Here is a 16155-nt window from a genome sequence, read left to right as displayed (position 1 = left end):
AATTTTTAATGCTCATTTTGCCGACATGTTTATCCAAAGTAACTTTGTATTCAAGATATACATTTATTTCATGCTTTTCCTGGGAATCAAACCCATTACCTCGGCATTGCTCTACTGTTTGCTACAAGAATGCCCAGTATACAATAATAGAAATGCTAAATATAACAGAAAGCTAGAAAAGAACCAGACACAAAACTGTCAAAACATGATTACATAGAGTTAAGAACTTTTGAGTATGCATGGTAGCAGTACTAAACAGATGAAAAAAGAAGATCAGCATTGTTACTTGAAAAGATCCTTACGATCGTCTCAGTGGAACATAGTCTGTAATTTCAAGCTACTTCAAGAAATGTATTCTTCTATTTTTTCTAAAAGCTTTGTTGCAATATCCAGTGCACTTCTAGCATTATCAACGCTGAACTGCTTGTTTGGAATGTGAGGAAATTGGTGATAGTTCGGATACTGCGTTTTTTTGCCATCGACACCAAGTTCAGTCAGTTCCCTCACAGTGTTTGGTAAATCCGTCAACTGTGAGCTGTAATGGGAAACCTGCTGAGCAAGGCTAGTTATTGAGCAGTTTTTGGGATGCTCTCCACTTCTCCTGTACATTGCTGCTATCAGGGCTTTTTCCACAGCCTGATGCACCTTAAACAAACTCCACTCTGGGCAATCTCCTCCAGTGTAATTTTGAGCTGCTCTGATGTCACATTGAGCCTGTTCATACCAGCGTTTTGCCTCTCCTCTGTTTGGCCTTGGTGTTTCTCTGTGATATGACCAGAAGTTATAGTGTCTTCTAGAGTAGTTCTGATAGAATCTCTCACGCCCCCTCCTGTGTCTTCCTGCCTCTGTGTTCCACGTGTCATAGAAATCTCGAAAGTCTCTCCAGGCTGAGGATGTGCTATGTGCAGTTTTCCCGTGTTGTAGTTCCTCAATTCTGTTCTGCAGGTATTTGAAAGCCTCATTGGCAAGTTCTTCATTGCCTGGGTTTTTGTCTGGATGCCACCGGAGGTAGAGACGTTTAATGGCTTTTTGTTTGTCCTCACTTGACATATTCCAGATTTCATTTAAGCTTTGATCAATTTCTCTCTTGATCTCTTCAAATGTCCCTGGAAAGTCTCTTTTGGGTGGAGGTCTGGATGCCAAAAGACGTTCTATATCGGTGTAAGTGGACCCTGTTGACACAGTTGCCTTCTTTTCTCGTTTAAATTGGTAAAGGTCAAGAGAGCTTACTTCAATGAATTCATCAATGCCAACTTGTATTTTATATCTGGCAGGAAATTGTCTTATTTGTCCCTGTGGATCATCCAGTCGGTTGATAACAATGGCATAGAAATATTCATCGGATTCGTCCTTGCTGAAGCCAACATACTCTCCACTTTCAAAGTTGTTGAGGAAGTTCATATCAAGGCAGTCGTGCCATTCTTCAGGTATGAGACATCCAGGTTTCGGTAACGCATCATGTCCTTCCTCATGGCCACTGTTATGAACGCCATGATTTGCCAAGGTTTTCTCAACATCCTCCATGTTATCACACAGCAGAAGTTGCCCAAGGACTAGAAGGCTTGAGGTGGTCAGACGGTTCCTGAGAAGAGCATTGATTTCTTTTGTAAGACACATATTCACTTCATTTACTACTTTGGGGACAATGTCATCATTGTGTTTCAAGTAGAAAGTGCATCCATCTTGCATTTTTTTCACATAAACATGTGTTTTAGCCTTACTACCTTCAATTGGCTCATGGTTTAACAGAAGTTCAGTTTGAAGAGTTTTGCAACAGATAATCTGAATCTTAGAAAATATTTCTTCACACTTCCCTGCAGCATCCGACTGTGAAATCTCACCTTTGCTGTCTTCTCTGATGAGACAGACTAGTCCATGAAGAAATGCAGCAGAAGACAAGTGTTTGTCAAACCAGCCACTAAATTCACATCCCCCTTCATCACAATATTGAACACTTGTTTCCTCCAGATTTTCAGAAACTACATCCGAGAGAAATTTTGGACGAACTTGCTGAGGAAGGAACTGCAACAATGATTGATGTTCATAGTGATCACTTCCAAGATGACAGCAGTTTAATTTTTCCAGTAATTTCAGCTTGGTTTTCAAAGGACCCTCAAGTCTTGCAGGCTGGAAGACTGTGTCATTAAAAAACAAAATGTTGGATTCATAGAGTCTTCCGTCTGTTGATGGAAGATAAAGTGGGTCGTTTTGGAAAGAGGTTTTGTTCTGTTCCTCTTTCAGCAGGCAAAACAGCTGTTGTACAACACGCTTCACAGTTTTCTGCTGATTTGGCTGAAGGCTCTCTTTGTCAGAACTATCAGAATAGATTTCTTGAAGAACAGTGATATATTGATTGACGGTGGGCCTCTCCTTTACACCTATCTTCTTAAAGAAATCTTCAAATTTCATATAATTTGAGGGAATGCAGTACAAATAAGGCCTAAACTCAAGAGCATCATTTATCACAAGTGCTGTCTGCTTTGCCTTCACAAGTTTTATCCCGTTTTCCACCAAGATGATGGAAAGGTCAGAGAACAGAGAGGCATCCAAATCTATTGACTGTAGGTATGCATATGATTTGCTAAATACTTTGTTTCTTGTTTCCATCAATGTGTCAGTGTGACACTGAGACGTACAGATGTTTTTCAGATTAGCAGCTATTTGTCCAAGGGGTGGAGTCTCCAAGGCTCCGACATCCTTCAGTTTCATTATGAGATGTGGAGAGAAGTGTTCTGAAGGTAGGATTGGCATAGATGTCCATATCAGATATTGGTGATCACTGTCTCTGTCAATCAATGATCCACTGATTGCAACAACTTCCCTCTCTTGAGCAAAGGCCTTGTGATAATCACAAAGTGTTTGCTGGATTTGCACTGGGAAGATGAATTTAATATTAGCAACTCTGTTTAGTAAATTTGAGTTTTTGTCATTACTCTTTGATAAAACATTCTTAAGCAAAAGTTTTGATCTTTCCTTGAGAACATCTAGAAGAGTGTTGCCTTTTGTTTCAGATTCAATTTGTTTTGCAAACTGAATGATTTCCTCATCAGAGACTTCATGTTTCAATCCAAGGTCCTTCAAGAGACGATGTGCTTTAGTATGTTTATTTTGGAAATTGTCCCAAAATGTTTCTGGCACAAATCTCTCTTTTGGAAGCATTACCCTGTAAAGGGATACACTTTCATCATAGAAGTACGAAGCCACCTGAAGAGAGCCATGGATGTCTCGAATAAACCGTACATCTCTCAATGCAGAGGCAATCCTGGGGTCCACTGATCCAAGTTCCACTAAAAAACGCATTAAAACAAGAAGCTTGGCCTCTGTCATCTTGTACACAGAAGGAAGAATAAACTGTACACAGAACTCCAGATCATCTAGAATCTTAATGATGAGATGTTTTGCCAATCCTTGGTTCACCCAGGTGCACTTGAGGAAAATACTGTCACATCCTTCAACCTGGTACAAGCTGGGGAAATCATTGTAATGCACAGAATTCAGGATAAATACCATTCTGTGTAAATCAATCCTTTCCCGTTTTCCAGTTATTGACTCAAACAGGGGCAAGGACTTGAGCATACCCATATGTCTACTCCAATTATTGGAATCTCTGATCCGTTGTTGTAAGAAGCGTTGAAGGTCTACACATTCATCTGTAGACAGCTCCTCAAACTGTGAATGAGGTACATGACAAACCTCTTCTAAAACAGCACTGCTGTCTCCTGTTTGGAGGAGTTCTGGATTCATATACTTGAAAAGTAAGTCTTTGAAATCAATGAAAAAGCTGATGTTTAATTTCATGAACCCCAGTTTTAGGAGAATGGATGCTATTTTTTCATCTTGATACTGAATCACTTTTGATATGTTCCCTATTGTTTGTAAGAAATGTGTGTTATTTTGACTGGGGCAGATTACTGGTAAGATTGGACTGCTGTTGAAGTGCTTTTTTATCTCGCTAAAGACATTCAGATTTTCATTTTGGTGGCTTTGCTCTTGATCCTCAAAGAAGCTCCATAATGTTTTCAGCCATTTGATCATCCCCGTCTCCACTTTGTAAAGCTGGCACCTTTTATCTAGTACTGACTGACTGAGGAGTTGAGCAAGTTCTGGTTTCAAATACACTGCTGCTATATCAATTGATAAGTCCTTAATAAACTTTCCCTGATGCAGAATTTGGACATGACTTCTATTGATATCACTGTCTGCAAACATTTCCTGATGTCCTTGGAAAAGACTGCTAAATTTTGATATTAGCTTTGGGGATTTAGAGTCAAAGACTCTTAACATCTGATCTTCAGTGAGGAGAAGAGGCAGCCCATTGAGGTCATGGACATTTTTCTCATCAGCATTTTTCATGCAGAAGCTCAGAAGTTTTGAACATCTTGTTTTGTCTTTGATCAAGGTCTGGCTGATGGGCAAAGGCAATCCACTAGTTGTCTGGGAAGGATCATTCAATGATCTTTGCTTCAAGAAATGAATTACTGTTGAAGGGCTGACTTCTGTCACATTTACACCAGCTGATTTGAAATTATCCTTTATTTCATTAATTTTACTTGAGTTTGGCACTAATTTCATCCCAATGTCATCTAAAATTTCAAAAATTCCTTCATGGTCATCACTTGTAAAATACGGACAATTTTCTGAATGTGGATCAGATGGACTGCACCAGGTAACTGTGTATTTCTGTAGTGAGCGATGTGATGAGTCAACAGAAACAGCGTGTACAGTGGGTATAACAGGAAGATCACATCGGCTGATTGATCTATAGACCTCGTGGATCATCTCATGCCAGACTTTGTCTACTTTCTGTGAAATGCATGGAAAGTAATTAAGGCAAGAAGTCTCTAGCTGTGATTTGAGGACTACAAGAGCTGTAGGTGTGTCCTTCTTCATGACTGAACACAGACGTAACAGCAGATCTGCATAGAGTGGTGAAATGATGTTTATTTTCAGTGACTGGTTCCACTCAGTCTTCAGACTATCACCATCTTCTTTCCATAAGTCTCTTCTTGAAGAATCTACTTCAAAATTTGCATTCACATGGACTGGTAAACCAGTTTCTCCAGGTAATGGCAAAGAACAAAATGCCCTGCCAGTAAATGTGTGGTTAAATGAGCTTTTCCAACATGCAGCCACAGCAGCTTGAGGAACTTTAAAATGATCTTGCTTAGTTTTTTGCTCATAGTTTTGTTGTGAAAAGCTAAAGCATTCTGCAATGACCCACTGACTTTGGTTATTTCCAGATAAGATTTGCATGTCATAGATGGTTTTGCAGGGTTCAGCTGTTCCTGACGTGAGGGATTCTCGAACATGGCGGTGGAAGGTTTCTTTGCTTTCCATGCTCTTTGCTGTGTGTTTCTTTTCAATAAGGAAATAACTGTTTCCCTCCTTTCCATCTTCACTGATCTCCAAGAACTGTATTTTTGTGATGTGTTTCAAGAAGAGAATTAGTCCTTCAGGATCTTCAGTCAAGGCAGATTTAAGTTCCTTCATGTCACGGTCTGTGACTGCATGTCTAGATATTTCTGATTTTTCTGACATTTCCTCTGTCCTGAGAGGGAGCCTGAACATGGTTCCAGAATTGAGTGCAAACATTTCTGGAAGAAAGGTATGATAGACATCCTCAAACAAATTTTTTAATTCATTATCAACTGAAAACATGCAGCCTGGGGACTGTTTTGTTGTACCGTCCACATATTTTAGATTTGGATCAGAAATGCAGAGCCATTTGTCACCAGTCAGGATAGATGGACAATCTGTCAGATGATACACAGAATTGAAGCCAAGTCCATATTTTCCAGTTCTCCCTAAAGAGCCATGTTTTCCTCCTTCCCCCAGCTGTTGAATACCTTGCAGATCATCATCAGTAAATGTTCTGTTGTTGTACACACAAAGAGCCGGGCCTTGAACCAGTTCCCATTTCTTTCCAAATATCTTTTCTGTCTTATGTTTTCTTTTGTCCCACACAAAGTGAATTTCTGTTGCCTCTGCATCATCAGCATTTTGAATGAGCTCTTTCAGAATATCCTTCTTAGATGGATATGCATCAATTATATTTTTTATTCGGACAGTTAGTTTCTCAGTTTGTCCAAATTCTTTGGCATGAAGGGAAAATTCACCGACCAAATGATTCTTTAAAGTATGGTGTCTTGTTGTCATCACACCAAAATGACAGGCCACAGAACGAGGTATCAGATCATGGACGAGCTTGACACCAGCTGAGACAGGCATCCATGGGCTGTCATTAAATCTCAGCTCTTCAGAAGATGTCAACACACCTCTCTTATCAGGCATGAGACAGTTTGTAAGCTTTTCAACTTTGATTTTGTACAGCCCTTTTATGAGTATTGTAACACACTTATGGAGGTCTGACTTGGAAAGAGGTTTAGATTCATATAAATCCTTAATTTCATTAAGTGCAGCAGCAAACTGCTCCTTTGTGAATTGTTTGTTGACACTAAGACATTTCCAGAGACTCTCAAATTTGGAGAAGATGGCTGGAAGCACATAGAGATATGGTTTCTCCTCAAATTCTTCACTTCTGGCCACTGACCTCACATTTACAAAGTGATCCTCAATATAAATAAATGGAAATGATTTTGAATGACCAATAATGGGATTGGGATCTTTCTGTTCCAACAAGTATTTGTTGAGATATTCATAGCAAGACTGGGCAATGTTGAAGAGAGCCGTCTTTTCAAATGCATTGCAGTGTTGGTGTGCTTTTAACAGCTGCTGAAGCACCGTCTCAACTGGTGGATTTGTCAGTACGCCCAATTTTTGGAGAACTGGATCGTATTTGTGTATTTGAACATTTGAATGATCAACTGTGAATTCTGTCATGCTTACTAAATTGTGGCAACTCTCATTGTAAACTTCAGAGGGTTTTTTAAGAACGGTGGTGTTCTTGTTTTGCTGAACTGAAGGAACTAAGGCAGGAACGAATGGTATTTGAGACAGTGTGTGCCAGTGCAGAGAATTCACATCTTCTGAGGAGTCTTTCATTGACTCTACAAGGCACTGAAGACGTTTACGATATTCAGATTGATCCTGTTGCCAAACACTGGATATTGTCCCTGCTCTTTCTATGATGTCCTCAAAAGAGAGGTGGTCACTCAGCATTCCCAAATCTGAAAGTCGTTGAATCCTTTTTGGTGAGAGAAAGTCATTTTCGGTCCCTGCAAGAAAGCGTCCTTCCTTAAGTTCATACAAACAAGCCATTTTGCCAGAAGGATTCACAAGTCGCTTAATTAATTGAAGCTCCTTACAACTCTGCGTTGGTATACAAGGGTAGATTTTCAGTAGGTCATCAACAGCTGGATCATTCAAGTCAATGGCATTCAGCACAAGAGTATTTCTGCTGTGTGTGTCCACAAAACTCATGTTCTCAAAAACAATTTTGTAAAACTCAGGCCAGTTGATTGTTCTTTGTTTGATCTCTTTCTCGAAACCACAATCGATGAAACTCTGTCTTACCCATGATGGGAGAGAAACAACATTGGAATATGAAGCTCCCAAGCTCAAGAACACCTTCATGGCAATGTCTCCAATTACTTGGTTCTCCTCAATTTTTGGATTCAGAAATCTCACCTTGTCTATAGAACACCAATTATGTCCATTGCTGAAAAGCTCCAGAGATTTTCCATTGGCATTCTGCACAACTGCTGAGTAGAAAGACTCAACCATGGGTAAAAATGCTTTGCTTACTGTCTCTGTGTTAGGCCAGAATGTATGGAAGCAATAATTCTGGATATGTCCATTTTGGGCCATTTTTTTCAGCTCAAGCAGTGTAGTGATGTAAGCAGAGGTTACAGCATCTTTCATCAAAGCTTTGTTCCACTCAGACTTCACTCCCTTTTCCCATAGACTTTTCCTATTAGATGTGACTGCAAAAGTTCCATTGACATGGACTGGAAGACCCGTATCAACTGAGAGAGGAAGAAAGCAAAAAGCCTGGCCTTCATGCTTCAGGCTTTCATCAGGGGACCATGAATTAGTATTTGCCTCTTTATGCAAAGGTACAGCTATACCTCCAATTGGAAATGAAAACACAGGATCTTGTTCAGTTCTTCCCTGGAACATTTGTAAAGACTCCTGTGTCCCAAAACTGGAGTACAAAAGCCAGTACTGGGTGAGGGATTTATCCGAGTTCTCCTGAACTATTTTAACAATGTGTGCTCTCTTGACATCAGTAATGTTGAGGCATTTGATAGCACTATTTCTGAAGGTGTTCTCGATCTCTTGTAGATGGCTGTCATTTGAGACAGCAAAGGAATTCATGACTTCTCTGGATATTTTGAGAAGAGTCTGAATCTGATCATTCCTTGGAGGAGTCGATGCATTTTCAGGGATAATTTGAAGGGACATAGATGTAATGCTCTTCAGAAACAGTAGGTGTGTTTGTGAGTTGTCAGTCAAATGATTTTTAAAACTCCTAATTCGCTCCTCATCATATACATTTGAACTGATCTTTGACTTGTTGGCCTCCTCCACAGTGCGAAATGGTAATTTAATCAAGGTGCCATTGTAAGCTTTCTTGCTGTTTTGCACTGACAAATCACAATCAAAAATTCCTTCATAAGATTTAAACTGTCCAGAAAACCTTTTGAACAGTCTTTCCTGGAATGGGTCAAGTTTAATTCCTGGGTTTCCATTGCCGAGAATGTGCTTTTCCAAATGGGAGACATTTGGATCAAGTATGAGAAGGGTTTTCCCACTTAAAATAGAGGGAATATCACTCACATGGTAAACAGCATTAAATCCAAGCCCAAACTTTCCAATCATCTTGACTTTTTTTTCCTTTGATGCTGATCCCACCTTGACAATGTTTCTCCAGTCTTCTTGTGAAAAAAGCTCATTGTTGAAGATCCAAAGGCATGGTCCATTGCAGAGAGCCATTCCATGATCAAAGAGTGTTTCAGGGGGGTCTTTGTGTTTTCTGAAGTCAAGGAGGAATTTACATGTGGTTGCCCCAGCGTCCTCAGCATTTTGTAGGAGTTCTTTGAAAATGTCACTTTCTTCATCATACTCTTTAAGAATGTTTTTAATTCTTTGAGTAATTGGTTCAGATTGTCCACATTGTTCTATACCAAAGGAATCTTCCTCTGCTTGAATGAGCTGTGGTTTTAAGATGCGAGTACTTAAGAATGGGACTTTCAACCATTTTGCAGTGATGGGTAGAACTTCTTCATGAATGACATAGAACTCCTCATCATCTTGTATCAGGTCATCAAGTCCTTCCGCACTGATGTCACAGAAGACTGTTTTGGACAAAGCCTGCAGAGTAAAGTTTTGATTTTGTGCCACGACAGGCACAGGGGTAATGTCCTTTAAAAGCTTCTCATTCTTTCGCATCCAGTCAAGAATGGCAACTGACACTTTAAGTTCTGTCAAGTCTCCATGAGGAGGATCCCTGCAGTCAATTCTTTGTTTTATGTCATGGAGTATGTCTTCAATCTCCTCTTCGGACAGTATTTTCTTCACACCACATTTTGCTAGCAGGTTTTCATATTGCAAAAACTCTTCAGGCACTTTCTTGATGTAGGGGCTTAGATCCAATTCAGGTGGATATGCTAAAACTATATCTCCAGGACAGACAAACTCACTTTTATTCCAAATCCAAAGGATGCTTTTTGCATCCATTAAATCTGAGAAATTTCTCATGTTGTCTTGCATGAATTTGTAAATGTCGTGCAGCTCGGTTTTAAACTGAAAATCTGAATTTGGGTTGGCCATTGATCTCAGTGCAGAGAGGTTCTCCAAGACCTTTTCAGCAGGAGGGGGCTCATGAAGTCCAAGGTTTTTGCAGACATGTCCTGTTAGCTCAGAGGTAAGTGGCATTACATATCCAACAATTGAAGAATACTTTGAATCCCTTACATCAGTCGGCTTATACAGACCTCTCTTAAGATTTATACAAATGCTTCCATTCAAGAACTTTGGATTTTCACAGGGAACCCACTGCCTTTGCTTCAGCTCTTCTATCTGCGCCTTGGTGAATTTGGAAAGGAAATCATTCTCATTCAGGACTCGAACAATAGTATGTGCTTTTTTCAATGCCTTATCAGGTGAGTGGACAAAAAGCTTTTCAGTATGATTTATGACTTCGAGTATTTCTGCTGCTGAAATTTGTTTTTGCTCTGTCCTTAGGCCAAGGCGCCGCAAACTCTGAAGCATTTCCTCTGTCTTTGTGTAAATAGGTGGGGGAAAGAAATCTGCCCCGAAAAGGTCCTGAAATGTCTTGTTTCTTGGATCAAAAACGTTTGAGGCTTGTTTGCGTTCTCCGTGAGTTGTCTCAATAAAATTTAGACGTTTGGTTTTCGCAAGCAGCTGTTCACTTTGTGAGAGTAGAATGCTACCATTATTCAATATCCAGGTCATTACTGTCTGTTCCTCGCCTTTTTTGAAAGAGGATTTCTCAATAGAGTCAACCAAACGAACAGCCAACTTAGCGGCATCTAAGAGTTCAATATTCAGAAGAGTCAAAAGTCTGCGATCAGCTTCATTTGGACATTTTACAATGGTCTCAGGCATTGGCAAATCATCTGGAATAGCTGGTTTGGTGGTCGAAACAACTGCTTGCTTTGATTGAACTGCAACATATTTTCCAGACATCATTCTGAAGATTGGCAACATGGAAAGCAAGTTCCTTTCAGCATTTGATAAAGAGTCCAAAGAAGAGAGGTACACTTTCAACTCCTCTTTTTCCTCTGATGAAGCTGAGGCGATGCCTTTGATGACCTGATCTCTGTGTGAGTTCACAAAGACTTGTAAAACACTTCTTGGTGAAGCAGGAAGAACATAGCTCTCAATGTCATGATGTCGAAGACACTCATCTCTTCTTATGATTGTACATCCCACCATCCTTAGCACTTTCTGAACATTATCTGACAAGCTAGACACTCCGCTACTCTGAAAGATCAAAGTTGTGTTTCTCTGCAACCTTGCTAACAGTACAGAATTGCCAGAACTCTTTAGAGGCTCCAGTGGTATTAAAGGCACGTCTATAAAGCAGTTTAACTCAATTGAATCAGTGCTAAGAAACTTCCAGAATTCAGCCAGCCAGCTCTTTGGTGGATGATGATCTTTTGCTGTTTTCCATATCACGTGACCTTGGGTAACCTTCCAGTCGATGGGTAAGTGCTTATTGGTGAGTGCAACAATATTTTTAGCATCCAAATTTATTACGCTGAATGTGCCTGAAAAAAAAAAAGTGAAATGATTGGGACCAAATTTCACAAACATGTTTAACATTATTTTATAGTATTATAAACATTCAAAATGAAATATATGAAAACATATCTCACTTGTTGTAGCTAGTTTCCTTAGTTGGATAGTGCAAACATGGCTCAGATCGTTGGGTATAAATCTTTCTTTACAAAATGGCACCAATGTTCTAAACAAAGAAAAAACAGATTATTAGTACTTTGAAAACACATAATTTAAACACTAAATAATTCAAGTAGGAAAGAGACAACTGTATCACACCTTACCTTGGAAACTTCTCATTGTCGATCAAAACAGTGTTCTGCTCTTCATTGCTAAATGAAGTGAAGGTTCCATCACTGAGAGGCAGAAGCTTAAGACCTTGTAGCTCTGTGTACTTCTCATCACTAAGAGCTAGTTCAAGAAGAGAGTATCTGTCATCTTTACTGAGGTTTTCAGCCTTACTTCTGTGAAGGATATTTCTAACATAAGATGGAGACACCCATGTCAATTTATCAATTTCAGGGAATATTTCTTGAACATCTTTCAAAACATGTTCTGGGACTTTGACCAGGTTCTCTCCTTCAGCAATCAATAATCTTGATATTACAGACATCGTGTCAGAACATATATTGTTGACTGGAAAAACTGCCTCTGAGGGAGACACCCATATTTTCTCATCTTTGGCAAGGTGGAAGATCTTGTATTCAAACAGACCCTTCAGAGTGTATGTTGCAACTTCATGCCATCGGTCTTTATGGACAGTCTTGGATAGGTCAGGCCAAAGATTGTACACAGTGGCAGCAGGCAGGGTTGAGTTTCTGGATAACTGAATAGCATCCAGGATAATCATAAGATATACATGAGGAAGAATATCTTTTATAAGTAGCTCATTCCACTTTGCACACTCATCATTCTTCTGATCCTCCTCTTGCCACTTAATGAACCTCCGATTATCTGTCAGGCCAAAGCAAGCATTGATGTGAATGGGAAGCCCAGTTTCATTTGATTCATTATTTGGAAGAGGCAGAAAGCAACTGAGCTGCCCACTGCAATGTGATCTGTCTTCATCAATTCGAAAAGCTGCATCAACTTGAGGGTAGAAGCTCAGCTTACTGGCTAGAGAGTCAATCTCTGGTATATATCCATGTTTCAGAAGGCAAGGTGTCACAAGCCATAGGGACTTTGTTTCTTCCATTTGATGGGGAATGTGTGATACAGTTTTGAAACAAGTTTTTTTGTCAAATGATTCCTGCTTGACATGAGAAAGGTCAGTTTCCAAGTGATTTGACACTGAAACTTTTAGCCTATTGTTGCAGAAGCCATTGGTGTCAATATGCAACAAAGTGATGGATGACACATTTCTCAGGAAGAGAAGACTGATGTCTGCATCAGCAATGAAACTGTCAAAAAGCTGCGTAACTTTTGAGGAGTCATACAAGTTATCGGAGATCTCAGAAGCCTCATTACGCAGGGGGAAGCGGAAAAGCGTTCCTTTGAAGTATTGCTCCTCGTTGATGACCTTCTCCCAGGAACAACTGTCGACATGACTGACTACATTTTGAAAGGGCTGGAACTGATCTCTCAAGTTCAAAAGGCTCTCTCTGTCCTCTTCATCATTCAAAGACCATCGATAGCCTTCTTCATCATCTCCAAAAACCTTCTTTTGTGGGTCAAAAATGGCTAGGTGTTCAGAGCTGAATACACATGGCAAGTCTGTAAATAAACAATAATAATAATTATAAATATTGTTAGCGTCGCCAGTGTTGTGCCAATTCCCATATCAGAATCCATCACCACAAGTACACTGAGGGGCGGTTATTTGTAAAAACTGATGTAGCAGCTGATCAGAAAATATTTTCTCACACCATGAATTTTGCTATTATCATGCGCTTAGCAATCCTCGATGTAGTTAAAACATTAAAACAGCATACCACTGGAAAAGTGTTCAAAAGCATTGCATCCCATACAATTTTTTTTATACATTAGAATATATATATATATATATATATATATATATATATATATATATATATATATATATATATATAGAAGCTGAAGAAGGAGTCCTATCAGGCCTGGTTGGCTTGTGGGACTCCGGAGGCAGCTGACAGGTACCGGCAGTTCGGTGAGGCCATGGAGAAGGACTATCGGCTGGCCTCGAAGAGATTCTGGCAAACTGTCCGACGCCTCAGGAGGGGGAATCAGTCCCCCACCAATGCTGTTTACAGTAGGGGTGGGCGGCTGCTGACCTCAACTGGGGATGTCGTCGGACGGTGGAAGGAATACTTAGAGGATCTCCTCAATCCCGCCGCCACGTCTTCCATTGAGGAAGCAGAGGCTGAGGGCTCAGAGGTGGACTCGTCCATCACCCTAGCTGAGGTCACCGAGGTAGTCAAGAAACTCCTCGGTGGCAAGGCACCGGGGGTGGATGAGATCCGCCCCGAATACCTCAAGTCTCTGGATGCTGTGGGGCTGTCTTGGTTGACACGCCTCTGCAGCATCGCGTGGCGGTCGGGGACAGTGCCTCTGGGATGGCAGACCGGGGTGGTGGTTCCTCTTTTTAAGAAGGGTGACCGGAGGGTGTGTTCCAACTACAGGGGGATCACACTTCTCAGCCTCCCTGGGAAAGTCTATGCCAGGGTACTGCAGAGGAGAATACGGCCGATAGTGGAACCTCGGATTCAGGAGGAACAGTGTGGTTTTCGTCCAGGCCGTGGAACGCTGGACCAGCTCTATACTCTCTACAGGGTGCTGGAGGGTTCATGGGAGTTTGCCCAACCAGTCCACATGTGTTTTGTGGATTTGGAGAGGGCATTCGACTGTGTCCCCCGAGGCGGCCTGTGGAGGGTGCTCCGGGAATATGGGGTCCGGGGTCCTTTGCTAAGGGCTGTCCGGTCCCTGTATGACCGAAGCAGGAGCTTGGTTCGCATTGCCGGTAATAAGTCAGACTTCTTCCCAGTGCATGTTGGACTCCGGCAGGGCTGCCCTTTGTCGCCGGTTCTGTTCATAATTTTTATGGACGGAATTTCTAGGCGCAGCCAGGGGCCGGAGGGTGTCAGGTTTGGGGACCGCACGATTTCGTCTCTGCTCTTTGCGGATGATGTTGTCGTGTTGGCCCCTTCACACCTGGACCTTCAGCATGCACTGGGGAGGTTTGCAGCCGAGTGTGAAGCGGCTGGGATGAAAATCAGCACCTCCAAATCCGAGGCCATGGTCCTCAGTCGGAAAAGGGTGGCTTGCTCACTTCAGGTTGGTGGAGAAATCCTTCCTCAAGTGGAGGAGTTTAAGTATCTTGGGGTTTTGTTCACGAGTGAGGGAAGGATGGAACGGAGATTGACAGACGGATCGGTGCAGCTTCTGCAGCAATGCAGTCGATGTACCGGTCTGTTGTGGTGAAGAAGGAGCTGAGCCGTAAGGCAAAGCTCTCGATTTACCAGTCAATCTACGTTCCTACTCTCACCTATGGTCATGAGCTTTGGGTCATGACCGAAAGGACAAGATCCCGGATACAGGCGGCCGAAATGAGCTTTCTCCGCAGGGTGGCTGGGCGATCCCTTAGAGATAGGGTGAGAAGCTCGGTCACTCGGGAGGAGCTCAGAGTAGAGCCGCTGCTCCTCCACATCGAGAGGGGTCAGCTGAGGTGGCTCGGGCATCTGTTCCGGATGCCTCCTGGACGCCTTCCTGGGGAGGTGTTCCGGGCACGTCCCACTGGGCGGAGGCCCCGGGGAAGACCTAGGACACGCTGGAAAGACTATGTCTCCCGGCTGGCCTGGGAACGCCTCGGTGTCCCCCCAGAAGAGCTGGAGGAAGTGTCTAGGGAGAGGGAAGTCTGGGCATCTCTGCTTAGACTGCTGCCCCCGCGACCCGGCCCCGGATGAAGCGGAAGAAGATGTATGTATGTATGTATGTATATATATATATATATATATTTGTAACATCTCAGTAATAATTTTTTGTAATTTCATTGCTTTACTCTACATTTACATTACATTTACATTTATTCATTTAACTGACGCTTTTATCCAAAGCGACTTACAATTGCTATATATGTCAGAGGTCACACGCCTCTGGAGCAACTAGGGGTTAAGTGTCTTGCTCAGGGACACATTGGTGTCTCGCGGTGGATTCGAACCCGGGTCTCTCACACCACAGGTATGTGTCTTATCCACTGCACCATCACCAACTCTATTATTGAGAATGGCATATTTAATCTGTATTTATCAGTTTTTATATAAAACTATATGTATGAAATAAACCCCCTTTAATAATAGACTTGCCATTAAAAAAAGGTTACTGTATTCCATAACACCCTCTTTCTGTTATACTGTATACTGAAAACATATAGGCTAACCTCTGACAATTTAACATCATAATAAAATTTAAAAAGAATTATTACAATATTACTATGAGCACATCATTCTATGGAGGTTTACTTTGCTAGTAACTTTTTAAAGCTGTACTAATTAGCAATTTAATTTGTTAGCATGCTAAGTATTAGAAATCTGAGAATATAACTAACACAAACATTACAAATGTTATTGTGATCATTAGTAGCTTTGTATACATGTATCATTTAAAAAATAAATTAACTGGCATATTGTGATGTTAGCGCCACATAAATCAACAAGCGATAATGTATGATTCAGCAGGCACTTAGTAGAATACCCCAAAGAGTTATATTAGCCAATCTGTTAATGTAGTGTATTTTACCTGTAATATGATAAACAGAGTTGAAGCCGATCCCGAATCTCCCGACTTTAGTTGGGTCATCCTGCTTGATGCTTCTGCCAACTCTCTGGATTCCCTCCCAGTCTTTCTCTGTGAAGGTGGCATCATTGAAGGCATAGAGAGCCGGCCCTGCCAGAGCAAAGATACAAACAGATAAAGGATTTTGAAGGCCGATACCGATACAAATATTTTTGGGTTTTAAAATCCGATATTCCGATATAT

General features: G+C 41.3%; 1 protein-coding gene across 2 annotated transcripts in view; it reads right to left on the bottom strand.

Moving 5' to 3' along the window:
* Positions 1 to 26: 26 nt before the first annotated feature.
* Positions 27 to 16155, bottom strand: part of LOC120489301 (sacsin-like) — a 30033-nt gene continuing 13904 nt past the window's right edge. For both annotated transcript variants that reach the window (XM_089132924.1, XM_089132925.1), the window contains exons 6-9: positions 15916 to 16062; positions 11490 to 12918; positions 11304 to 11392; positions 27 to 11195 (exon numbers count right to left, since the gene is read on the bottom strand). In XM_089132924.1, the coding sequence (XP_088989050.1) occupies positions 343 to 11195; positions 11304 to 11392; positions 11490 to 12918; positions 15916 to 16062 (12518 nt within the window). In that variant the 3' untranslated portion in view covers positions 27 to 342. The remainder of the gene's footprint in view (positions 11196 to 11303; positions 11393 to 11489; positions 12919 to 15915; positions 16063 to 16155) is intronic.

The sequence above is a fragment of the Pimephales promelas genome, chromosome 7 (assembly GCF_988280905.1).
Source record: "Pimephales promelas chromosome 7, fPimPro1.hap1.1, whole genome shotgun sequence".
In the NCBI taxonomy this organism is placed as follows: Eukaryota; Metazoa; Chordata; class Actinopteri; order Cypriniformes; family Leuciscidae; genus Pimephales; species Pimephales promelas.
The sequence above is the reverse complement of the archived record's forward strand: the minus strand, read 5'-3'. Positions and strand labels throughout refer to the sequence as shown.